At 45.9% G+C, this 26,007-nt stretch overlaps 1 protein-coding gene across 2 annotated transcripts in view; it reads left to right on the forward strand.

Moving 5' to 3' along the window:
- The window catches only part of PPP1R16B (protein phosphatase 1 regulatory subunit 16B), a 72,889-nt gene that overhangs the window by 16,964 nt on the left and 29,918 nt on the right, over positions 1-26,007 (forward strand). For both annotated transcript variants that reach the window (XM_044298002.1, XM_044298003.1), the window contains exons 3-4: positions 15,190-15,260; positions 22,154-22,299. In XM_044298002.1, coding sequence (XP_044153937.1) covers positions 15,190-15,260; positions 22,154-22,299 — 217 coding nt within the window. The remainder of the gene's footprint in view (positions 1-15,189; positions 15,261-22,153; positions 22,300-26,007) is intronic.

The raw sequence follows: 26,007 nt of genomic DNA on the forward strand, positions 1-26,007 counted from the left end.
TTGGGTAGGGTATGATTTTTGCAGGATGAGATGACGGTTTAATTGGTACTATTTTGGCGTACATGCGACTTTTTTTATCACTTTTATTACCTTTTTTGGGAAGTAAGGTGGGCAAAATTTCAATTTTCTCATAGTTTTTATTTTTTTTATTTTTATGGCGTTCACCATGCGGGGAAAGTAACATGAACGTTTTATAGATCAGGTCGTTACGGACGCGGCGATACCTAATATGTGTAGTGTATTTTTTATTTTTTTATTTTTATTCAGTGATAAATGTGTTTTCTTTTTATCTTAACTTTTTTCACTTTTTTGAAGTTTTTTTTTTTCACTTTTTTTTTTTACATTTTTTGGACCCAGACCCACTTGGTTCTTGATATATAGTGTATTGTACTGTATTTTACTTACACTTTGTCTGAACAGATCTATGCCTTTAGCACAGATCTGTTCAGCACCATGGACAGCAGGATGCCTGAGAAGGTGTCCTGTTGCCATGGGAACCTTCCCCGTCTGCCACAACTTCGCAGACGGGGAAGGGTAAGGGCGGGGGCTGTCTGGGGGCTCTCTTCCTCTCCATCGGGGGGCTGCAAAGGCACAGCAGCCCCCCGATGGGAGAGGGAGCACCCTGACAGTTAACCTTTTCCATACTGCGGTCCTTACGGACCGCAGTATGGAAAGGGTTAAACGGCTGACATCTGCACAACCACTGGCCACCAACAAATTTTCAAGAGGAGGCGGGCGGGGGATCGCGATCCCGCCTGCTGCACCGCCCACAACCCCCTCCCCTGCACCACCCGCCAGCATAAAATCATGCAGGAGTGCAGGGGGGGTGCAAAATTGATAGTTTAGGCACACTAAAGTTTCTGATTTCCGCGGAAACTGCAGAAAGCACAGCAAACCGCAGGTCTAAATTGACCTGCGGTTTGCGGCGATCGCCGATACGGGGGGTCACATGACCCCCCTGGCGTTGTGACAGGATGCCAGCTGAATGATTTCAGCCGGCATCCTGTTCGGATTAACCCCCGGGGCCCCGCAAACGCGATTTAAACTTAGGACGTACTGGTACGCCCTGAGTCCTTAAGGATTCGGGAAATAGGGCGTACCGGTTAACTGGTTTTGAAACATAAAGATTAATCGTCTTGTAAAAAAAAACATTTTCTGAAAAACCAAGGACTTTTAAAGCAGTATACAAAAGTCAAAAGTCATTATGAATGTAATGTATGATGGTAATGCTGGTGGAGTTAAGGGGCTTGTATCATAAATGCTCTTATGTGCTGTACATAGGTTCATCTTGTGCAACAAGACCACAATGAATGGACCAAAGATCCCATAGAAACAATCCAGTGGTTCCAGCTGTATTCCAATATAGCTTGGCTAAAAGCAGCTGAGACTTTACACATCCGTGAATCGAAGTTTGCTGTCCATGGTCTCCATGGACGGACCACTCACGCATCTATTGACGTTAATGTGTGTATTCATATGACACAACGGAAGCATACCCTATTTTGTCAGTGGTTACAGCTCCCTTATGCATGTTACAGTTTATGGGACTGTGAAAACTAAAACACAACACGGATGCCACTGGTAGGAAATGCTCTGGAAACTAATTTTCTGCCCATCATTGTTCATGGAATAATGATAACACACAGAGGGCAAAAAAACGGACACATGGACCAAACGTAGATTCTTCACAGACATGAACCACTGACCATCTTGTCGCAAATGTCACCACGGATGTGCGTATGAGGCCTTAGCCGTACCTATGACCTTCTAAGACATAAGGTGTTTCCCATATTAGAAATCTGTATTAAAATATTCCCTGATGTAATAATATTATTTTCTGCATTTAACTTCATTTTTTGGTTGTACCCCATGTCTTTGTCCTGCTCCTGCAGAGGTGACTGAGTTTACAAAGATGCCCCTGCATTCTTTCGCTTGATCCTGGCCATATTCTTGGCAGCGCACCTATCTAGAGTCTGGCCACCTCTGAGCTGCTCAATACAAATGAATAGGATGAATCCTGGCCATGCACAGAAAGCTTTGCTATTCCATTATACCTGGCTCAATTTCTTTCCATTTTATCACCTGTAAAGTTATGTTCTCGCTGTGGCTTTTGCAGTCAGAATTTGGCGCAGATTTTGTGCCAAAAACCCACCTGGCAGCCATGCAGAGTCTGACTCCTATTGTTCTCAAAGGGAGATCACCCTGCTGTTAATGCAGCTGTCTGTGGTATTGCCATGAGCACTCCAAGAAAATACAGCTTCTTACTTGGCATGGTCTTTGACCGTAAACCGTGGCCTCTGTTTAAGAACAATGGGAGGTGTAATAAGGTACCTGGAATCATTGTGGATGTCACAGAGGTTTCTGGCCTCTGTGAAGTAAGTCAAAGTGCTGGGTGGATGATTACTCCCCATGTTCCAGGCCGGGTTTTGCCAGGCATAAAAACCAGCCAGTACTGCCAGGTGTGGTGGATTTACCTCCCTCTGACAGTGGAGCTCAGGAGTCTGTGCGCTGTGAACTGAGGGCTGTGCTGGGATTTGAGGTTTGAGCCGGGCTGTAGGACTCAGGCCTCTCTAAAGGCGAACAGGCCGCCTATGGACTTGATGAGGCTGAACTGCTAACAGGGTGTGAATTAACACCCAGGAGAAAAGGAGACTTTTATTATTTATTGTGACGAAACCAACCTCGCCACTGGGTTTTGGAGGGGCCTGTTTGCCAGCATCTTGCCTCAGGATTATGGCCCATACTAACTTTGAAGAAGAAGACAGACCGGCCGCACAGCTTAAATCTGTGGAACTGTTTTGGGCAGGAAAGCCATGCTTGCGGCCGGCAAAATGTGACTTCCATGGAATTCGGGAACCCCTGCTTGGATCTGGGTGATTTTTGGATATATTGTTCACCCAGATCAAAGCTATCCATGGATGTATACATTATGGGGATATGTGAGGTTTTGAGGTGTTTTCTGTGTTTTGGGATAAATGTGTGGTTTCTGTCTGTGAGTGATTAAGTTAGCCCATTATGTTGGTAATTGTATTTTGTTGATTGCGTCAAAGACAATGCCAGTGTGTTTGTTAATTGCGTCACAGACAATGCCATTGTGTTTGTTGAATAGGGTTAGTTTTGTGTGAAAACTGTACAGGATTGGCTGCTATATCATGTCCTCAGTATGTCATGTGTATTTAAGTCAATGCTGTGTGTTCAATAAAGAGTTCCTGTTTTTACCCTTCATCATGTTGAGGCTGGTATTTGGGTAACTGATCGACACTGGGGATTGCTATACGCTGAAGATTTTCTATACTCCCCGGGCTATACTATTAGCTATTGTAAGAGCTGTTCCTGCTCTCTAGATTTAGGAGAGGTTCACCCACTGGAGCCTGGAGCCTTGTCGTAAGTCCAGGGTGGGTAGGAGACGGCGAAACCTCAACCAAGCTTCGGCGGTTCATGGGGTCTGCAGTGCTTACGGTCTCAAGCAAAGTGCTTGGAGTCCTCGGGAAGTGCTAGGAGCATCCATCGACGGAGGTACCCGGTCGGGGTGCCAGGAGATCCGTTACATTTATGGACTTTCCTTGTGTGTGAACAAACACCAAGTCACCTGCGTTTTGTGATACACCCTATCTGCATTTTGTTATACACCAATGTGTGAATAAACACAGCTGTTTGATTCAAGAACTGTGTACTTTGCCTCTATACTGCATCCGCTAGTCCTAACTACCAGAGCGAATCCCCACAATTGGTGGAGGATGCGTGCAAACGCAGTGAGGTGGGCGTGAACGCCGATATACTTTTGGGTTTGCATTTTTGGGCACAGTTGTATGTCGCACATCAAACCAGATGTATTTCAACCCATGCCCCACGACAAAATGGAGGCTGTTGTGAAGGCCCTTATGGAGGCTAATTTGCAGCAGCAGGAGACCAACCTGCACCAACGGGAGGCTAATAAGCAGGAGCAAGAGACCAACCAGTAGCTGCTACAACACGTGATTGCTTTGCAGGCAGCAGGAGCAACCCCAAGCATCCACGATGCCTGGAAAGCATCAGAGTCCCAGCGGGTGTATTTCGCCTTGCCGGATGATCAAACGGCCGACTACACGAAGATAAAGGGTGAGATTTTGGCAAGACTGGGGATGCATGTGTTGGTCAGGGCCCAGCGGGTACATCAGTGTGGGTTTAAGCCGGCTGAGCCCCCAGTATTATGACTTGCTCTACCTTTTGCAAAAGTGGCTACAGCCTAATTTTCTGAGTCCCACAGTTATGCTGGATAAACTATTGGCTGACATATTCTGGAGGGCGCTGCCACCCCCTCTCCAGCACTGGATCGGCCAGGTATCTCCCTCCTGGAAATGGTGGACCTGGTGGAGGCCACCAAGAATCTCAAGGGGGGTTATTTTGGGAGGAAGGCAGGCAAACTCCAGAACTCCCCACCCCAGGCCCACCGGTAGCCAATGAAACCCCCCCTGGGAGGTTCCCCCTATGGGCCCGACCTAGTTAATCTGCTGGCGGTGTCAGGAACCTGGCCACACCAGGGCTGAGTGTCCTCATCGGGTTGAGCCCATGGACACTAATTGTGGTTACCGACAATCGCTATATGCTAGGAAACTGTGTGCCACAGGTACCCCAGAGGCTCTAGACCACTTGTGCCAGGTAGAAATGGGAGACAATTAAGCGGAGGCGCTGCTGGACTCAGGGAGCTTGGGGACCCTGGTAAGGGCTACCCTCGTGCGGTCCGCTGAATATACTGGCTGGAAAATTGGGGTGATGTGCATTCATGGAGACTTGAAAGACTACCCCACCGCGCTGGTGTCTCGTCTCTAACCACGGTGGCCAGCAGGTGGACCCACCAAGTGGCAGTCGCCACAAATCTCCACTATAAACTCATATTAGGGGAGGACTTTCCAGGTTTCCCTGCCCAATGGCCGATTGTGAGAGTTACGGATACCCCTGAGACAGGAATGAGCCCAAGAGATTGGCCTTGTTGAGGGGGATGGCCAGAACCCTGGGAACCTGAGGCTGAAGGGTCATCAGTAGGGGTGACCGCCACTTCGGTGAAAGAGGGGGAGACAACCCCGCGTAGGGTAATGGTGGGAGATGTGGAGGAGTTGCCACCGGGTCCTGGGTTGGCAGACCCCAACGTCTTTTGGGATAATTTCGGTACAGCCCAACGCCGAGACCCAACCCTATCCTGGGCCCGGGAGAATGTGGTAATACTTGATGGTGTACCCCAACAACCTGGGGCCGAGTCGATGTTTCCCCGTTTTGAGGTTCACCAGAATATGCTATATCGGGTAAACCAGCTGCAGGGTGAGCCTGTTGAACAGTTGGTGGTGCCCAGGGCCTATCGAAAAACTTGTGTTAGAGTTAGCCCACCAACATGTTTTCAGGGGTCATCTGTAATTGCAGAAGACACAGGAATGGATACTACAACGGTTTTACTGGCCCAGTGTCTTTAGAGAGGTGGATGACTTTTGTAAGTCTTATCCCGACCTGCCAAACCACTATCTCCAGCACCTGTTCTGCAGTTCCTTAGTGCCCCTCCCAATTATCGAGGTACTATTTGAGAGAATCGCTATGGATCTCGTAGGCCCGGTACTGAAGTCCGCTAGGAGGCACCAAAACATCTTGGTCGTCCTGGACTACGCCACTCGGTACCCGGAGGCGGTGCCACTGCGACCTACATAGGCCAAACTCATAGCAAAAGAGTTAATGGAGATGTTTTCCCGAGTGGGGATACCCAAAGAGGTTCTGACTGACCAGGGGACTCCTTTTATGTCCAAGGTCATGCGGGAGTTCTGCAAGTTGCTGAATATCAAACAGATACGGACATCCGTCTATCACCTGCAAACTGACGTCCTAGTAGAAAGGTTTCATCAAACGTTAAAAATTATGTTAAAACAAGTAGTATCTAAGGATGGAAAGGACTGGGACCTCCTTCTGCCCTATCTTATGTTCGCAGTGCGAGAAGTGCCCCAAGCCTCTACTGGGTTCTCCCCCTTCGAACTACTATATGGCACACATCCATGTGGTGTGTTGGACATAGCCAAAGAGGCGTGGGAGCAACCATCCACATCATATAAAAGTTTTGTTGCATACGTGACCCAGATCCAGGAACGTATGGAAACTGTGTTGCCACTAGTAAAGGAACATATGGAGGCAGCTCAGCAAGCTCAAAGTCGGGTGTATAATCGGCAGGCTTGGATCCGGGTCTTTAACCCGGGAGATCGGGTTTTAGTTCTGGTACCGACAGTGGACAGTAAGTTACTAGCTAGGTGGCAGGGACCCTACGAGGTACTCGAAAAGGTTGGAGAAGTAAACTACAAGGTACACCAGCCAGGGCGGCGGAAGCCAGAGTGGGTGTACCATGTGAATTTACTCAAACCGCGGAAGGATAGGGAGACTAGTACTGACAATAGCCCGCGGCCGAGTTTTCTAGGGGGAGAGGTTCCGGCCCCTAAGTCTGATGTAAGGGAAGCGGTTGCCACAGTGAAGATTGCTGACAGCCTCTCCTCTAAACAGACTCAGGAGGTTAGGGAGTTTGTCAGCAGGAACACGGATGTGTTCTCCGACCTCCCTGGACGCACTTCCATAATCCAGCATGACATTGTCACTTAGCCTCAGGCCATAATCCGGTTGAAACCATACTGGGTACCCGAGGCAACAACTAATAATCTTGTACAACTAATGCTGCAATTAGACGTCATCGAGGAGTCTAGAAGTGAGTGGGCCAGTCCTATAGTACTGATACCCAAACCGGACGCGATGTTGCGGTTTTGTAACGATTTTCAAAAATTAAACGAGGTATCTAAGTTCAACATGTAGCCCATGCCCCGGGTAGACGAGCTGATTGAGAGGTTAGGACAAGCCTGGTATTTTTCTGTTTTGAACCTTACCAAAGGGTACTGGCAGGTACCCTTAATGGAGGCTGCTAAACAGAAAATAGCCTTCATCACACTGTACCAGTATAAGGTGTTACCCTTTGGTCTGCATGGCGCCCCCGCCACTTTCCAAAGGCTAATGGACATTGTGCTGCGACCACATCGTCGGTACGCTTCGGCTTACCTGGATGATATTGTCATCCACAGCACCAACTGGGAAAGTCACCTACCCAAAGTGCAGGCTGTAGTCGACTCCCTTCGAAAAGCTAAACTAACTGCTAACTCCCAAAAAATGGGCGATAGGGTTAGAGGAGACAAAATACCTGAGGTATGTCATTGGGCGCGGAGTGATCAAACCCAAGTAAACAAAATAGAGGCGATAAGAAATGTGTGACACTAGCCTAAATAAATTAAGTATAGTCTATTCAGGACTTCCCCGTACCTTTCTCTCTTCAAGAAAGAGCTGGCAGCTATATTGGGAAGTGTTAGGAAATGTTATGTCAGCGGACTAAATTATAATCTGTGCCCTAGATCAGTGTTCCTCAACTCTGGTCCTCGGGATCCACCTGCCAGTCATGTTTTCAGGATTTCCTTAGTATTGAGCAGGTGATATAATTGTTGTCAATGCATCAGGACTTACCACAGGTATTTGTTCTGTGGGATATTCTTAAATCGGCTGTTCGAAGAGGCTGCAACACTCTTGCTTGGGCCTCTTCCTAGGCCAATGACATCACTGTAGATTGGTCATATGGCCTAGACGCAGCTCAGTCTCATTTAAGTAAATTGGCCTGGGCTGAAATACCATTCACAGCCGCTATCTAATATAAGGTGATTGGTAAGCTGTGAGGAGACCGCAGACTCTTCAAACAGCAGATTGGCAGGGAGCTGGAGTCAGACCCCCCGGCTGATCTGATATTAATAACCTATCCTGAGCATAGGCCATCAATATCAAAATTCGGAAAAAACCCTTTAAAGGATATGGTAATTCTATGTCCTGTTCTCATTGGTGATCATATGGTACATAAGACAGGAAGTATGTTTAAACTACCTTAGACTCAAGTTACACAGTGGACGAGGAGTGTAGTCTCTTTTTTTCTGTAACAAGACTCCCACAAACAGCTGTTCGGCATAGGTACTTTGTTAACTAATCTACCCAGTCAATGCCATGTGCCACTTGTGCAGAGGGTGGAGAACTAGAGGCCCGCCTTGCTCAGTGGTCCATCCAGGGATTTACCTGTTCCACCTGTGGGAAAGTATGAGCTTTTCCACCAGTTCCATAAAGATGTATGTATTGCCCATGCTCAACCACCATTCTATGGGGATACACAGGGCAACCATTCTCATGATCGAAGACAGTCCTAACAGTCTAATTCCCTTTGATGGGACTCTTGTCACCTATTCTGTGGATGTGAGATAAATCTGGCCGACAAACCTGCTGTTTAGTTGTAGCTCTGGCTTCATGGGCTGAATAGTCATTACCATAATGCTGACAAACAAGGATTTTCTATGTCACATAAAAGATTGAATCCGGAAATTGAGAATATAATGAAACCCTTCACGCTTACGCAATGGTACTTAGAGGAACAGCTGAAAGGGACGTTAGGCCGATTAACACAATGAAATCAGTTTAAAACGATACAGGGCATTGTACATGCTTCGGCATAAAATCTCTTGCTTTTTCTGTCAGGTTGTATGGAAATTGCCAAGTTGTTAATATGGTCCTCGAGCAGGATACATATTAGGTTAACTAGTGTTAGGGGGCTAGGGAAGGAGGGGGGATGGTGGGAGGGAGGTTGTTGGATACAGAGGGGAAAAAATGGGGAACATATTGTATTGATCATTTGTTTTCAAATAATTGGTGCAAAAGTCATCAACATGTGCTTTTCATGTAAGAATGTCTTTTATTGATATGATTTGTAACCTCCAAGATATGTTGTCATGAACCATGCATGTCTTTTCCCGAAATAAAAAATGTTGTTTTAAAAAAAAAAGATTGAATCACCCGATGAACAAGTGTTTTCTCCAGCGGCACATCTGCAAAAGGCAACAGTTTCTGAACGAGCGGTCCTAAGAGCACTAATTCCTATAATTTCCCCGATCCGCACCCCTAAAAGGAAGATGGACATTGATCCAGGGATTTGTTCCATGGATCAATATAGCAGGATTGCAGGTTGGACTTGATAGAATTTTTCCTACCTTTGGGCACATTTGTTAAGACTGGAGGTTTAGACGCTGGTCTTAATAAAGCCCTGCACTGGTGCCGGCCTGTACATAACTTCGGCGCATCCTCTGCCAGTTCTAAATGTAAGAGAGCTTCCGAGCGTACAAAATAGTAAACGTGAATAGGCGTATTTCAGTATAGTAAATGACCCCCTATGTAACTATGTATTAGGGCTCAGCACACAAACATATTTTTCTTCCTTTCCATTTTTTTACAGGTCCGTATGCGGAACCATTCATTTCAGTGGGTCCGCAAAAAAACGGAATGTAACATGTAAAAGGGCTTTTACGGCTGCTGTATACATTCATTAGCTATCAGTCGAACGATCGTTCGGCCGAAAGCTATCACCCTCAACATCCTCCAGATTCCCTCATACACATTCAGTTCGGCCGAACGTGTATGTGTATTCATTAGGCAGAGGGGAGAAATCTGCGGGCTTATGTCGCAGGAGAACAAAAGTATTGGGCGAAAGTAATTACTTCACTCGATCGTTGTGTCCCCCAACAGCTTCCCACTAACATTAGCTTGTCCTCTTAACCTGCTGTTCTTGGCGGGTCGGCAGACAATACCGAAATGTGTATAGCTGCCTTTAGACAAGTGCCTTATCTGCCTGTTCAGCACCTCCTGTGATATCTTCTGACCTTGAGAAAGATGGATCACCGGTGATAAAGGTCCTTTAACCAAAGTGGAATTTTCAGGTTTTGGCTGGATATGCACCTTAATAGATTGTTTATGCGGTTCTGAAAGCTCATGCCATTACCTGATACTATAATTAGTACTCTTATGTATTACATAATAGGCATTATAAAGCACGTGCATCAGTCCAAGACCAGGGGACTCTCCAGGGAAAAACACTGCGCTATGCCTAGCGTGGGGCCTGAAGGGTGTGCTACATGACAATCCCCAAGTCATGTACCGGCCGCATGAGCCCTGCACTTGCCATAACACAGTGTATCAGTTCTGCCTGAAGTGTTCCTTTTCTGAAACACATATGGAGCTGTGTCTCATGTCTGTGTCTAAAAATCAGTTTCATTCATTTGAATGGGACTTTCAGAAATCCATGTGCAGGGGCGTAGCTATAGGAAAAGAGGCTGCTTTGGGGCCCGAACTCATAAGGGGGCCACCCAGGAGGAGGACTAAAAGATTTTATAGTCAGGGCCCCCTCAATGGTGTTATGCAATGACATTATATACAGTGACACTGTAGGACACTAACGGAGCGGCTGCCGGGCCTTGTCTGAGAGCGCGATCTTGACTAGCCTCAGGAGTGGAGAGTTGCGAAGAAGTTGCTGGCGGAGGGGGACTCTTTAAAAAATTTGCTGTGGGGCCCAGTCATTTCTAGTTACACCACTGTCCATGTGCTTGCCTTCAAAACAACCCCATTCAAAGGAATGGAAATTTCTGCAAATGTTATAGGGCAACATTCGAATTTTTGTTATTCTTTTTTTTTTAAAGAGGACCTATCACCACAAAAACACCATTACATACAGAATACTATCAATTACTAATAACTAGGCATGAGCCAACTTCAAGTTTTGAAGTTCAGGTTCTGGTATATGGTGAACTGCGTTATGGATTCCAATACCATGGGCCATAACGCAATTCCATGACGGAATGCCTTTAGAGGAGTTATGCATTCTGTCATAATAGAAGTCTATGGCCAGCATCCCGGATCCGCAGTTTTATTCTTCATCCTTATTAAGAGGCTGTGCACGATCTTCTATCTGTCCATTCCCTACTTTTTTCAAAAAAACATCAATGGATGACCTCAGATGACTGAGGAGCCTTTACAGGTTTTGATCTGATCAAACAGCTTTGATCTTTCTATAAGTCTGTCCAAAAATCGATTAAATCCAGCTGCTAACCAACCTCTGATGTCGCCTAACGTTTTTCAGGCTGTTTTTGTGATAAGATATAGAATAGACATGTGCAGAGGAAATACAAAAGCTGCAAATGCATTGTGAAGAGAGTCTGCTAATAATAAAAAGTCCACGGTGGGAATTTCTCATTCCCTCTGCGGCAGAATTCTGGTGGAAAAATAGTTGCAAATTGTGGGGCACGCCATTTTTGTGCAAATATGTGTGACTTTTTTTCAAACTGGGTGGAACAGTGGGCATATTTATGTGCTAAAATTTTGTCACATAGTGAGACAACACCAAATTAACCTTCCAGCATGAGCCACTGTAATAAATCTGGTGCATCTTAAAACTGTCTGGTGTAAATTTACGTAATCTACAAGATTAGTAAATCTGCCCCAGTGACTTTTGACATCTCATCACCTGCCACATTTAGAGCAGGTCTACTCTGTGTTTTGCTACACATAACCAGATTCTACAGCTAAAAGCTAGTGTTACAGGTTCAGGTAAATGGTAATTACCTAGTTGAAAAGCATTGAATAATTGTTGAAACAACTATTACTTCACTCCAGTGTGTACTCGAGTGGAAAGGTCACACTTCCCTTTAATTGCGTGTGAGGTGAAGGGGTTAATTGGAGCTTGGTTCTAGATTAACCTTTTAGTTCAGGAAGCTTCACACCACTACAGTATGTAAACTACAATAACTTAACAGCAAAAGTAAAACGGTCAGTGAAAGATTCTGGTTCTGTACTAGAAAATATGCCTAGAAAATTTTTGAGATGGACCATGGGATTGATTGACGACAGAAAAGGGTCTACAGAGTATTGTCGTCCAGCGAGGTCTGAAAGCCATCATAAATTAACTCTGAGGAAATCATGATAACTGATGTGTTGGGTTAAGGTTGGTGGATTGGGGTTAGGGGTTTTCTGAGAAAACATCAGGGTGGTTTTGTCACTTTTGAAGGCAACAATAGTCCACTATGCAGAACCTTGGTGAGACCACAACAGGTACCATTATCATGGCCAGGTTAAGGTTGGTGGAGGCCCCTAGGGGAAAAATGGTAGGGGTCCCAATCCCACCTCTGAAAATAAGAATCCAACCTATTCCCTACTGCAGGTAGATGTAGAAGAGGTGACCACATGTGAGCTTTTCCTTTTTTACTGGTCTATGAAAGTTATGGAGGCAGCCATGATAGTGACCCACAGAGATCTGGCCAAGGTCAGGGCAGGCAGAATTTGTGCAATTCGATAAAGAGTCTGAGATCAGGGCCTGCGACTCAGAGTCAGTATGGAGATCAGGCAGCGTTCGGTCATACAGTGACGGGTAAAATCCAGGAAACAAGTAAAAGTTGGTACATAAGCAGATGAACGTATATACCTCACACCATAGAAGAAAGCTGGAGGGGCAGGGCAGATTGGAAGGGAGGGTGGCTGGTGGAAACCCCCTAGATTCTATAAGTGGTGGAGTTCCCATATGTGCCCTCCCCATTATCCAGCTCTGCCCATTATAAATCAAAGTATATTTTCAGATGGAAGTTGCCTGGTCTGGCTGAGGAGACACATCCCCAACTGCTGACAACCAGTTATGCTTTTATTCGTAAACTTTTAGTAGGAATAATCAAAGAATTACAAAACAGCCTTTCCACCTCAGGACACACCTGGGACTTTAGGGTCACCTGACAGGTGGTGGCGGAGGTGCCCTTGATGTTAGGTGAGAAGTGGGGTGCAAAACAGAAGTACAAGGGTTCAACTCTGTGAAGGAAACCAATGACTAAGCCGGTTTGGTTGTAGTGAATATAAAGTCTCTCTTTTACTGAATAGATGATGGAGGTCACAGTACAAATACAAGCAGTAAGCACCGTTCTGAAGTATTCCACAGAGTAGGCTTTTTATAGGGGTTAGGCAATATGATGGTTCCCTTTAAGACTCTCTCTGCATATACCATGCATTCTTCTTAAATGTCCAAAGGCGTGTAAGCTCTCAATATTTCTCTGCAGAGCCCAATTGCCGTGTGCAGTCCCAGATCAGATGTCCAGTCCGTCTCAGTAGTGTAGTGGGCGCCAGAAACCATTAACCCTCACCACATGCAGTAAAGTGTAAAGCTGTATGCATGTATTACTTTACTTTCTCATTCCAAGGATGGCCCTTATAGTCCTCAACTTCTACAATAATGCAGTGCTTCTTTCTCTCAGGGGTTGATCCTTAGCAAAATTGCTTTTCTGGCAGTTTTTTTTATCCTGGCAGGTGTTTTCCTGGGGAAGGCTTCTGTCTTGGCCCTCTTGGCATCAGCACTCACCAAACAGGTTTTCACTGTAGCTTGCTTACCAGAAGACTTTTAACGAGGGGAAATAGAACCAGCCCACTAAAGATTGCCAGTTAACTATTTTTGGGTTACATAGTGCATATATCATAGTTAGTATAGCAGTAAACACTTGAATAGATTTAGTAATGAACCATAACATTAACCCTTTAGCAGTGAACCAGCCGGTCACTGCAATTATCCTGATGAAAGCCACTGCCATTAGAGAATACCACTGGCATGACAGGGTGTGCCTAGTCTGCAAAAATGTTTAGGTAGGTGATACATGTCAAAGTAACATCTACATGACCGGACCCATGATTTTCCAGCAGGATATTACGTACAGTTTCAAACTGCTCCACCAGCTTGTCTTCTTCCCATAGTGCATCCAGGTACCATATCTTCCCCAGTTTATTGATGCCAACATACCCGTCTGTCTACTTAATGTAAAAGAAGATGTGATTCTTCAGACCAGGTCACCTTCTTCTCTTGCTCTATGGTCCAGTTGTGATCTCACGTGCCCACTGTGGGAACTTTTGGCAGTGGACATAGGTTATAATGGGCACTCTGGTCAGTCTACAACTACACAGCCCCATACCCAGCAAGCTGTAATGCCCTATATGTTCTGACACCTCTTATCATTGTCAGCAGTAACTTTTTTGATAATTTGTACTAAAGTCTTCTGTGGGAATGAACCAGAAGGTCTAGCCTTCGCCCCCCTCCCCTTCCATGTGCATCAGTAAGCCTAGGCATCTGTAATCCTGTCTCCACTTGGCCTTGGGACACTTTCATTAGGTCATAACCACTGCATACTGGGAACAACCCAGAACACCTGCCATTTTGGACCCAGTCACCTAGCCATCACAATTTTGCCGTTTGTCAAAATCGCTTAGGTACCTTCTCACATGCCATGGCTACTACATGGTACTTTATGGCTGAAGACATCCTTCAGTTCAGTGCCCGGTGTGACCTTTCTGAAAACCATAATTGCTCTGCAAGTTCCTGGGCTCTGCACCATCAGTCACACAGTTAAATTGAATTCAGTATTAAATAAAGCATGGATCGATCAATGGGTAGCTGGTGACCTAGAATTAATTATATCTCTGCAACAGACACTGAAGTGAGCAGATACATGGTCTCTGCAGTGCACGAAGAGGTGCAGCCATGTGGATCCTGGAACTTTTGTTGCACTGAGATATACATCAAATCTACCTTTAATTTTTGCAATAAGGGTCTGCAGCCTGATAACATACACAGAGATGTCTGACATAAACATGGCATAGCAGCAGGGGCTCTCTATCATCAATAACATAAACTCACTGTCTGCACTAAAGTTAAAGGGCATCTGTCAGCAGATTTGTACCCATGAAACTGGCTGATCTGTTACATGTGCACTTGGCAGCTGAAGACACCTGTGTTGGTCCCATGTTCATATGTGTCCGCATTGCTGAGAAACATGGTGTTTTTATTTTATGCAAATGAGCCTCTAGGTGCAACAAGGGCGTTGCTGTTACACCTAGTGGCTCTGCTCACTCTGAAACTGCTGACAGATGCCCTTTAAAGAGGAATGTCTGACTGTCTTAGTAGAAACTTGCATTTCCCATTATATACAATTTCTGGAGCAACTCTTCATTGTGCTGTTATTCCTTCTGAAAATGTATTACTATGTTTATAGCTGAGTGTTACCATTCCGCTTGTCAAAATGATGCATCCCTACACACCTTGGCACTTCCAGTAGGAATAGCAATGCAGTGTCAGATCCTCTTTTAAAAAACTTGTACATTACTCTCCTTAGCTTAGGAATTGGTTATCATGAATTACTGCACACAAACATTGCAATGTGTTGAATAGGTTGTCTGTATTTTAGGGGTCAGTAGTATAATACAGAAACGTCCTATGCATTTGATAAATAGCTTACATACGTTTGCCGTATTTCTTCTCTTTTGCAGTCCTTTCATTACTGCAGAACAATGTGGACCCCAACCTGAGCAATGAAGATGGCCTGACAGCTCTACATCAGGTATGAGGATACGTATATATCTAGCGTTCAGCCAGCGCTCATCCCTGAGAATCATCCTGACCTCTACGTAAATTGTGTTCCGGTATGTGGCCACCTAGCAGTTATAGGGTTAAACCAAGCCAAGGGCCAGTCTTTGCAGTGGGAGAGAACTTCAGCCTTCAGCGCATTCCTTACCCCTACATGAATTTCACTATAACGAGGGCATTGTGTGCCACCCACTGCTTGTCTGTCTGATCTTGGGTGCTCCTAATACTTCTGCATCTTTACTGAACTACAGAGATAGGGAAATAATGGGGCTTGTTTTATGAAGGTCCAAGAAGGCAAGTTCCCTTGATCTTCAGGAAGTCTGATCAAGACCTGACCTGTTGTCAAGATGATGATCATGTGTTTTATACCACAATGTGTAATCTGATGTTTGATTTTTTTTTAGAAAGTAAAGAACCACTAATTTCATATTTGTGATACTTAGCTGTGGCTTCTTCATCCCCGTTCCCCCTGGCAAGGTGGCCGCATCCAGCTGCAGACTCTCTGTGTAACTCCACATTAGCTCATTCTGTCGTCCTGATCGATGGAGAAAGCCACGCATATGCACGTCCACCTTTTGTTTCAGACTGCAGACCCTAAAGATCACCTCAGCTAGTGGCTTGGAGGTCATTGGACCTCTGTCCTTTTGAACACAGGGAGTAGAACCCCCATCTATCAGACCAGTGACACCTATTGTGCCAAGTGAGGTGGACACATCAGCAACAGGCTCTATACATAACTCCCATCATCTCTTTCAGTAACATCCACATGGACAGAGCCATGGAACCTTTCCATTCAGTCTGCTGCCACTGTCGGGCACTTCATCTGGCAGATTGGGGAGTCAGGGGACATCTATTCTTTGATAGGTGGAGGTTTCAGAGGTAGAACCCCTATTTATAAGATGTAGTGACTAGTGTTGGGCAAGCATGCTCGGCTGAACACAAATTTTACTCAAGCATCGCAATGCTCGGCACATCGCGGTGTTCAGCCAAATACTGCGTGTTTGGCTGAAACACGCAGCGTGATGCTCGAGTTTCCTCCCCGTACGTTTGTTAGTTGCTACGCAGCCAATAAACGTGCAGGTAAGTACTGCCATTCACTGTAATGCCGTAGCCATGTTGGTTGCTGGCATTACAGTGATTGGCTGGCCGTAACGCGTCATCGGGTGCTATATAGCACCCGATGACACGTGTTCAGCTCAGTCTTAGTCAGGGAGAGCTGGAGAGCAGAAGGGAGAGATGGTGTAGGGCGTGAAATAGGAATATTTTAGCTTTTATACTTGTTATAGACCCAAAAGTCCTTTTAAGGACTATTGTTGTGTGTGGCAGCAATATATATTTTTAGCGCAACCTGCGCTAAATTGCTAAAACTTGTTAAAGACCCAAAAGTCATTTTAAGGACTATTGTTGTATCTGGCAGCAATATATATTTTTAGTGCAACCTGCACTAAATAGCTTGCAATTGTTTGGCCGCTGCAGACAGCGACATTATCTGCATTACATCTCCTGTCTAAAAATATCTGTGACATCCAGTGTACTTTTTTCCGTAGACGGTGTCCGCTGCAGACAGTTACATTACCTGCGCTACATCTCCAGTATAATGTTAGCGCATCCGAAATATCAGTGACATTCAGTGTCATTTTTTTTGCCGCTGGTGACAGCGACATTACCTGCGCTACATCTCCAGTATAATGTGTGCGCAGCCTGAATATCAGTGACATTCATTCAGTGTAATTTTTTTTAGGCGGTGGTTACAGCGACATTACTTGCACTATACCTCCTGTTTAACGTGTGCGCATCCTAAAAATATCAGTGACATTCTGTGTAATTTATTTGCTCATACACTTACAAAACCTGCCCTACTGTACATGTGACATACTTGCAAGCATATATACCATTAAATATGCGCAAGGCGAGCAGTAAGAGACGGGGCAGTGGCCGTGGCCCTGTACACAGTGAAACGGTGCCTGCTGCCAGAGCACAAGAAACACACTCATCCACGATACCTAGCTTCATGTCCCAGTTTGCAGGGCAGTGCAGGACATCACTCTCGAAGTCAGACCAGTGCGACCAGGTGGTCGGTTGGATTGCAGCAGATAATGCTTCCAGTCGGTTAAGCACCACCCTGTCTTCCACAAAGTCCAGTCTCAGTAGCCAAGAGTCTGGGCAACAGAATCCTCACCATGATCCTCCTTCCTCCCACCATGGAGAGTCTTGGCAAACAAGTGATCCCACACTCGGATATTCCGAGGAGCTGTTTTCATCGCCATTCCTTAATTTGGGCCTCTCGCCAAGCCCGCTTGAAGAGGGACATGAAGAGATCTTGTGTCCTGATTCCCAAACTCTAAAGCATCCACAGTCAGAAGAAGATGATGGTAGGGAACGGCAATTAGTGTTTCATGAGGTGGATGATGATAATGAGACACAGTTGCCAATAAGTCAACCACAATTAGTGTCTCAAGAGGTTCATGATGAGGATTGGACACAGTTGTCAATAACTGAGGTTGTTGTTAGGTTAACAAGTGAGGAGGATGACCAGAGTAAGGAAGTGGAAGAGGAGGTGCTGGACGATGAAGTCACTGACCCAACCTGGGAAGGTGGCAAGCCGAGCAAGGACAGCAGTACAGAGGGGGAGAGATCCGCAGCACCGCAACAGGCTGGAAGAGAAAGTGGGGTGGCACCCCTTACCAAGGGGTAGGTGTTCCGCATTCTGGTGCTTTTTTGAGGAAAGTGCGGATGATAAAAGAATTGTCATTTGCAACCTGTGCCATACCCAAATGAGCAGGGGGGTGAACACTAGCAACCTCAGCACCACCAGAATAATCCGCCACATGGCATCAAAGCACCCTAATAGGTGGGCGGAACGCCTGGGTCCACAACCAGTGTCTGTGGGTCACACCACTGCCTCCTCTTCCCCTGTGTTACGTGCTGGCCAATCCCCTGTCCAAGACACAGGCCCGGATCCTGCCATGCACCTATACCTTCGCAAGCACCATCAGCTAGCACATCCACTTCTGTGTCCCAGCGCAGCACACCGATGTCTATACCCCAGGCCTTTGAACGAAAGCACAAATACCCAGCCACCCACCCACAGAGCATAGCACTAAATGCGCACCTTTCCAAATTGCTGGCTCTGGAAATGTTGCGATTCAGGATTGTGGACACTGAGGCTTTCCGCAGCCTGATGGTGGCGGCTGTCCCGCGGTATTCTGTCCCCAGCCGCCAATATTTTTCACACTGTGCAGTCCCAGCCTTACACCAGCATGTGTCCCGTAACATCACCCGTGTCCTGACCAATGCAGTTATTGGGAAGGTCCACTTAATGACTGACACATGGACAAGTGCTTTTGGCCAGGGACGCTACATTTCCCTGACAGCACACTTGGTGAACGTTGTGGAGGCTGGGAGCGAGTCGTACCCTGGGATGGCACAGGTGCTACCGACGCCAAGGATTGTGGGCCCTACTTCCATCAGCATTCCTGATGCCACCTACGTTAGTGGCTGCAACCCCCCCTTCTCATCCTCCACTTCTACCTCCCTGAATTATCATATTGCAGCAACAGTCAGTAGCTGGAAGCAGTGTAGCACTGCAGTGGGGAAGCGGTAACAGGCCGTGCTTAAACTGATCTGCTTAGGTGACAAACAGCACACCGCCGAAGAGCTGTGGCAGGGTAACCATCCCACTTCTGAATCTACTCAAACGCTCGCTGCTCACAATGAAGGCGGACGCTTTGCATGTGGAAGAGGTGGAAATGGGGGAAGACAGTACACAGGGTGATAGCCAGACCACCCTCAGTTCGTCTTCTCAGCGCAAATTGGACGATGAAGAGGAGCAGGAGACGGTTGCCTCCGCTACAGAGGGTAGTACCCATGGAAGTTTTATTCCATCTGTTTAGCGTGGATGGGTAAAAGAGGAGGAAGAGGATGAGGAAATTGAGAGTCATCCTTCTGATAAGGACACACAAAGTCTTCTCTGTTGGGACCCTGCCACACATGGCTGACTTTATGTTAGGCTGCCTTTCCCATGACCCTCACCTTGTATGCATTTTGGCCAACACTGATTACTGGTTGCTCATCCTTCTCGACCCCCGCTACAAAGATAAATTCTCATCTCTTATTCCTATGGTGGAAAGGACGAGCAAAATGGTGCAATGCCAGAAGGTCCTTGTGGAAAAATTGCTCCAAAAATTTCCAGCTGACAACGCTGGCTGCAGAGTACGTAGTTTCTTGGTCAACCGAGGAGGGGAGATGAGGGGAACACACAGCCGTTCCTACAGAGGCAGGGCAACACTCTCCAAGGCCTGGGACAGTTTTATGACACCCCGCCAGCACCCTCAACCTGATGCACAGCCTAGTGTCACAAGGAGGGAAAAATTTTGAAAAATGGTGAAGGAGTACGTAGCAAACCATGTCAGATTCTTCAGTGATCCCTGTGTGCCTTACAACTATTGGGTGGGCACGCAACCCCTCCCACCGCTAAAAAGGGTATATGGTTCAATCTTCCTTTTCTCGTCCTCCTCCTCCATCATATCAACATGCTTACTAGTCTGCCCTCGCTCCTAATGTTTTAGAGGGTCAGCTCAGCAGCGGGCTCTCACCCATAATGTTTTAGAGGGTCACCAGCAGGCCCTCACACATAATGTTTTTGAGGGTCACCAGCAGGCCCTCAACCATAATGTTTTAGAGGGTCAGCTCAGCAGCAGACCTTCACCCCTAAATTTTTAGATGGTCAGCTCGGCAGCAGGCCCTCGCCCACAAATTTTTTTAGATGGTCAGCTTGGCAGCAGGCCCTCACCCCTAATGTTTTAGATGGTCAGCTAAGCAGCAGACCCTCACGCCTAATGTTTTAGATGGTCAGATCAGCAGCAGGCCCTCACCCCTAATGTTTTAGATGGTCAGATCAGCAGCAGGCCCTCTCCCCTAATGTTTTAGAGGGTCACCAGCAGGCCCTTGCTCCTAATGTTTTTGAGGGTCACCAGCAGGCCATCAATCATAATTTTTCAAGGGTGTTTGATTCCCTCCTTTATGTGTAACGGGTGCATTGGAGTGCCGGTTCCTTGTAATTTTTGGCAGCCCATTCACTAGTGCATAGGCTTTATGAGTGTAGGAGTCCCACTACCTGAACAATTGTACCGCAATGTGAATGAGGCCCTCCTTTATGTGATATACAGGTTGCATCAGAGTGCTTCTTCTTTGTAATTTGTGGCAGCACTTGCACTTTATATACAAGTAAATATACAGGAAAAAATGTTTCCTAACAATTCTTACTCTAAAAACGATTTTATCTTCGGTTTGGTGCGCATTATTGTCTGTAGAAGTGGCATACTACTCAGACAACATTGCTCCCAGCAGCGATCTGGGAGTCCAAGATGCATCCAGACATCCTCCCCATGCTGTTCCCGAAGCATTTCAGTGGTGTTTCCATCGATTTCTGACCTTTTCCTATGAACCAGACATCCTCCCCTCTTCAGAGCAGGGGGTGCCTGGTTAAATGCTCAGGTTCTCCCATTGACTTCCATTGTGCTCGGGTGCTCGGTTGAGCACCCGAGCATCCCGAGGTGTTCTACTCGAGCACCAGAGCACTTTGGTGCTCGACCAACACTAGTGGTGACTACAGCCAGCCACATACTTTTTTTAATATGATTTGTAGAATTGAATGGAGTAAGGCTACTTTCACACTAGCTTTTCTGGGTCCGCTTGTGAGATTCGTTTCAGGGCTTTCACAAGCGGACCAAAACGGATCAGTTTTGCCCCAATGCATTCTGAATGGATAAGGATCCGGTCAGAATGCATCCGTTTGCCTCCGTTCAGCCTCCATTCCGCTCTGGGGGCGGACACCAAAACGCTGCTTGCAGCGATGTGGAGCCAAGCGGATCCGTTCTGACTTACAATGTAAGTCAATGGGGACGGATCCGTTTTCACTGACACAATATGGTGCAATTGAAAACGGATCCGCCTCCGATTGACTTTCAACGGATTTTTTTATTATTTTTTTTCATGGTAATGCAAACGGGTCCGTTCTGAATGGATACAATCGTTTGCAATATAGGTGCGGAGCCGTCTGTGCAGATACCGGACGGATCCACACCTAACGCAGGTGTGAAAGTAGCCTGAGCTGCACACCTCTCTATTCAGTCTGCAGATGATGAAGGTCACCTCACCAGAAGGAAGAGGGGGTCAAAAGACCCCCATTGTAGGTATCTGAGAGTTGGACACCTCACCTTATCCTATGAATATGCCATAAATGCCTTAGGCCCAGTGCACACGACCATATATTTTTTCCTAATCCGATCCACATTTTTTGCAGATGGGATGCGAACCCATTCATTTCAATGGGTCAGCAAAAAATGCGGACAGCATACCATGTGCTGTCCGAATATGTATGTCCTATTTTTGTCCATTTTGCAGATAATAGGACATTTCTACAAAACAATGGTGGCATGCACACGACCGGTATCCGTGTTTGCGGACCACAAAACACATACAGTCGTGTGCATGCAGCCATAGATTTAAATACTATTATATTAATGTGCTAGTACTAGTATTATTGTTTTATATATTTTTATGTATTTACTGCCATTTTCCTTTCAATTACTTTACACTGGGTCAAATGTGTCACATTCTGAGAGCCTCTAGTCCTCCTCCTCACACCAAACCATTCCATGTAGATTGAAGGAGATGGCATATTTTATTTGAGTCACATAGTTTGTAATGTCCTCCTCTTATCTGGTGCTACCAGTCACCATGATGTCCTCTTTATTAGTCCCTCGTGTCTTTGTCCGCCTGTATTTATGTCAGGAAACCTGTTTTATTTCAAGCCATTGTTACATGCCATGTCACATAGTGTGTCCTGTCACTCTGTCCCCTCAGTGCTGCATTGATAACTATGAAGATCTTCTCAAGTTGCTCTTATCACATGGTGCTAACGTTAATGTCACAGACAATGAGCTCTGGACTCCTCTCCACGCAGCGGCAACCTGTGGTCACACCAACCTGGTGCGGATACTGATTCAGCAGTAAGTATGTTTGCTGAAAATATTCTATATCACCACATTGTGCAAGCAGACCAATACGAGATACATTATATCCAAGCAGGTCCTGGGACTACCAGAGTTGGACTGGCCCACTAGAGTACCGGAGGATCCTCTGGTGGACCCAGGCTCTGATTCCATAATGGGCCCCAAAGACCAAGGGAAAAAAAAAACATTAGGTTGCTTTTGGAGCCAGTCACTTGCCACTATGGTCTTATACTTGTGATTCAAAACCTATAAAACTTTATTGATAATATAGGGGTTGGGCCTCAAGAATAATTTCCTCTGGTGGTCCCAAGGAATCCCAGTCCAAGATTGGGGATTACGGACAGTGTTAGGAAGTAACTAAAAAGACTGCTTTTTTCCCCCAGCTCTGTTCTTTTCCAGGGGATGTGTCTGGTATTGTAGCTCAGCTACATTCATATTATATATCTGATGTTTAAATGCAGAAAATGAGACTATACACACGTTCATAAACCATTTTATTATTGCTCCATGGCACCTACAATAAAAAGTAAAGGAACTTTGAAAATGGTATTCATTAAAAAGTCCTACTGTTTTGTCCTCACACCTGCTATGTAGACTTACACATCTCCACGGTAACAGACTACAAACAAATGCTGGGTAGTCTGAATCTGCAGTTCTACTTCCTTCCATATGTCCCCTACTTCCTCCTAACCTACATTTAATACATATGCAGGGAATAATGGGACAGATAGAAGGGAATTATATGACTACTGGATCAGACTACATGGGTTTTATTGTCTGTTACCATGGAGATACACAAGTTTGCATGGCAGATGTTTTTAATGAAGACTATTTGCAAAGTCGCTTCTTTTTTTCCATTGCAGATACATCAATGCAAAAAAAAAATGCAATTGGTTCACAGAAGTCTATTTAGCCTACATTTTTGGAATGTTACAAATATGCATATGCAACATTAAAGAGGTTGTCCGGCCTTAGGATAGGTCATCAGTGGCGTGCCTAGGGTGTTTGGCACCCGGGGCGGGTCCTTTCTCTGCCCCTTAATACTTGACCACATACCTCTTACATCCAGGGACATCTCTACTCATGTAGACCTTCTCTTTCCTCTTCTCCTCCGTTAGACCGCCATGACAAATTATTTCAGCCGCATCTCGTCTATACAGTTTGTAACACAGACACATTAGATTTCAAAATTTTTCCATCATCAACCCCCCCATCCTGGTGTCTCCACAGTGTCATCCTGCTGCCACCCCCAATAAATGTGCCCGTTGTGCCCCCCGATGCCCCAGGTACCTACTGCTGAAAAAATAGTGACCCCCATTACACATAATTGGGGTCATTTACCAAACTGGTGTGACGTAGAACTGGATTTCCAAAAGAGCTGTCAAATATGAAAAGTGGAATCTGATTGGCTGCTATGGGCAACTAAGCCAGTCCTACTTTACACCAGTTTGATAAATTACCCCAAATGTCCCTATAGTGTCCACAGCAGCTATAATGTCCCCAGTAATAATACCACCCTCTATTGTGCTCCAGGTAATAATACCTGAATAGTATCCCCAGAAATAATAGAATTGCCACTACAGTGCCCCTCACGCTGCCCCCATATAGTAATTTCCCCCACACTGCCCCATATAGTAATTTCCCCCACACTACCCCATATAGTAATTTCCCCCACACTGCCCCCATATAGTAATTTCCCCCACACTGCCCCTACATAGTAATTTCCCCCACACTGCCCCCATATGGTAATTTCCCCCACACTGCCCTATTTAGTAATTCCCCACACACTGCCCCATATAGTAATTCCCCCCACACTGCCCCATATAGTAATTTCTCCCACACTACCCCATATAATAATTTCCCCCACACTGCCCCCATATAGTAATTTCCCCCACACTGCCCCCATATAGTAATTTCCCCCACACTGCCCCCATATGGTAATTTCCCCCACACTGCCCTATTTAGTAATTCCCCACACACTGCCCCATATAGTAATTCCCCCCACACTGCCCCCATACAGTAGTGTCCCCCACACTGCCCCATACAGTAATTTCTCCCACACTACCCCATATAATAATTTCCCCCACACTGCCCCATATAGTAATTTCCCCCACACTGCCCCGTTTAGTAATTGCCCCACACTGCCCCATACAGTAATTTCTCCCACACTGTCCCCATACAGTAATTTGCCCCACACTGCCCCCACACAGTAATTTCTCCCACACTGCCCCCACACAGTAATTTCCCCCACACTGCCACATAATGCGCCAGGATTTCACTACCGCATAGGCCTCAGGCCTATTAGGCCTGAAGCCTATAGCATGGTGATCAGCGGTGGGGCAGGCCGGGAACTATGTGCTCCCGTGCCCCACCGCAGTATGTGGGCGTCAGCGCCACAGCAATGAGCACTTCCATCTGTATTGATGGAAGCGCTCATTGCTTCTGGGCCTGGCACCCGGGGCGGACTATGTATGTATTTTATGCAGTTTATTGTTCATATATAGATATAAAGGGGCTTTAGAGATTGAGCTGCTCCAGGACGATTTTAACAGTGTATGGGTAACATACGGCAGAGGCAGTGAAAGCGCCAGCTTCAATATTGTGTTGTACATCTCCGCAGCTGTTTGTTCTCTTACATGTGCCATTTACGTAATCTTATTAAAGAAATAACTCCCTAAAGCTTCACTCGGGAAATAGTGCACATTTATTCAGTCCAATTAGTCATATTGCCACCTTGTGGTCACAAGTGGTATTAATCTATAAGTATGTAATTAAAAGTTGTGCGGAGGTTTACAGCCCTCAGTAGATACGTATTATGTTTCCATGGTTAATAATCTTCTATAATATACTAAGATAGGCTAATGTTTTCCTGCAGTAATGTCGATGCCTGAAAATAATCTTGTATATTTCTGTTGTGTATCTATCTATACTTCTATATATAAATATATATACATACATAATGGGACATTTATTAAGACCAGCCATTTATACGCCAGTCTTAATCCCTCTGCACTGCCGGTGGATGCGCCAATGTTATGTAGAGGTGCATGCCTTGCTGCTGCGAGCCATGCGACATGCTTTAAACTACGCCAGCTCCCTTGCTGGCATACCGTAGTTTAAGGCCGGTTTCCCACACCATAAACTGGCGTGTAAAATGATGAATGAGACAGGCCGGCCAGCCCGCCCTCTTTTCTGCCCACTTCACTCCCTCTTTTCTGCCCACCTCACTCCCTCTTTTTCCGCCACTTTGCAAAAGTGGCATGAGTGGGGTAAAGTCACTGATTTTGTCGCATAACGCCTTTGCGACAAAATCTGCGAGCTAAATATGCCGAAAAGTGGTGTAAAACAAATAATAAATGATCGCCATCCTGTATAATACACATATATAACGTTCTCAAGGGGGAAAAATACCCCTGATAGGAGACTCCCTTTGGGGTACATTCACAAATCCATTTTGGATTTTATTTAGAAAGATAAAATCCGTAATGAAAATCTGCTGAACGTATAGACAAGGTACACTGAAAATCTGCACCACATGTCAATTTCTGCAACATTTTTGGCTTTTGTATAACTGATGCCAAAGTTTGCTGCCCTAGTCCTTTAGATAAAAATCCTATCCAAGGCAGATTGGCTTACTGGCACCCCTCATGGCCCAGAGTGCACCTTGCTCATGTCCCATTAGTTCTCCCCTTGTGTCTTGGATAT

Source organism: Bufo gargarizans, chromosome 6 (assembly GCF_014858855.1).
Source record: "Bufo gargarizans isolate SCDJY-AF-19 chromosome 6, ASM1485885v1, whole genome shotgun sequence".
Lineage (NCBI taxonomy): Eukaryota > Metazoa > Chordata > Amphibia > Anura > Bufonidae > Bufo > Bufo gargarizans.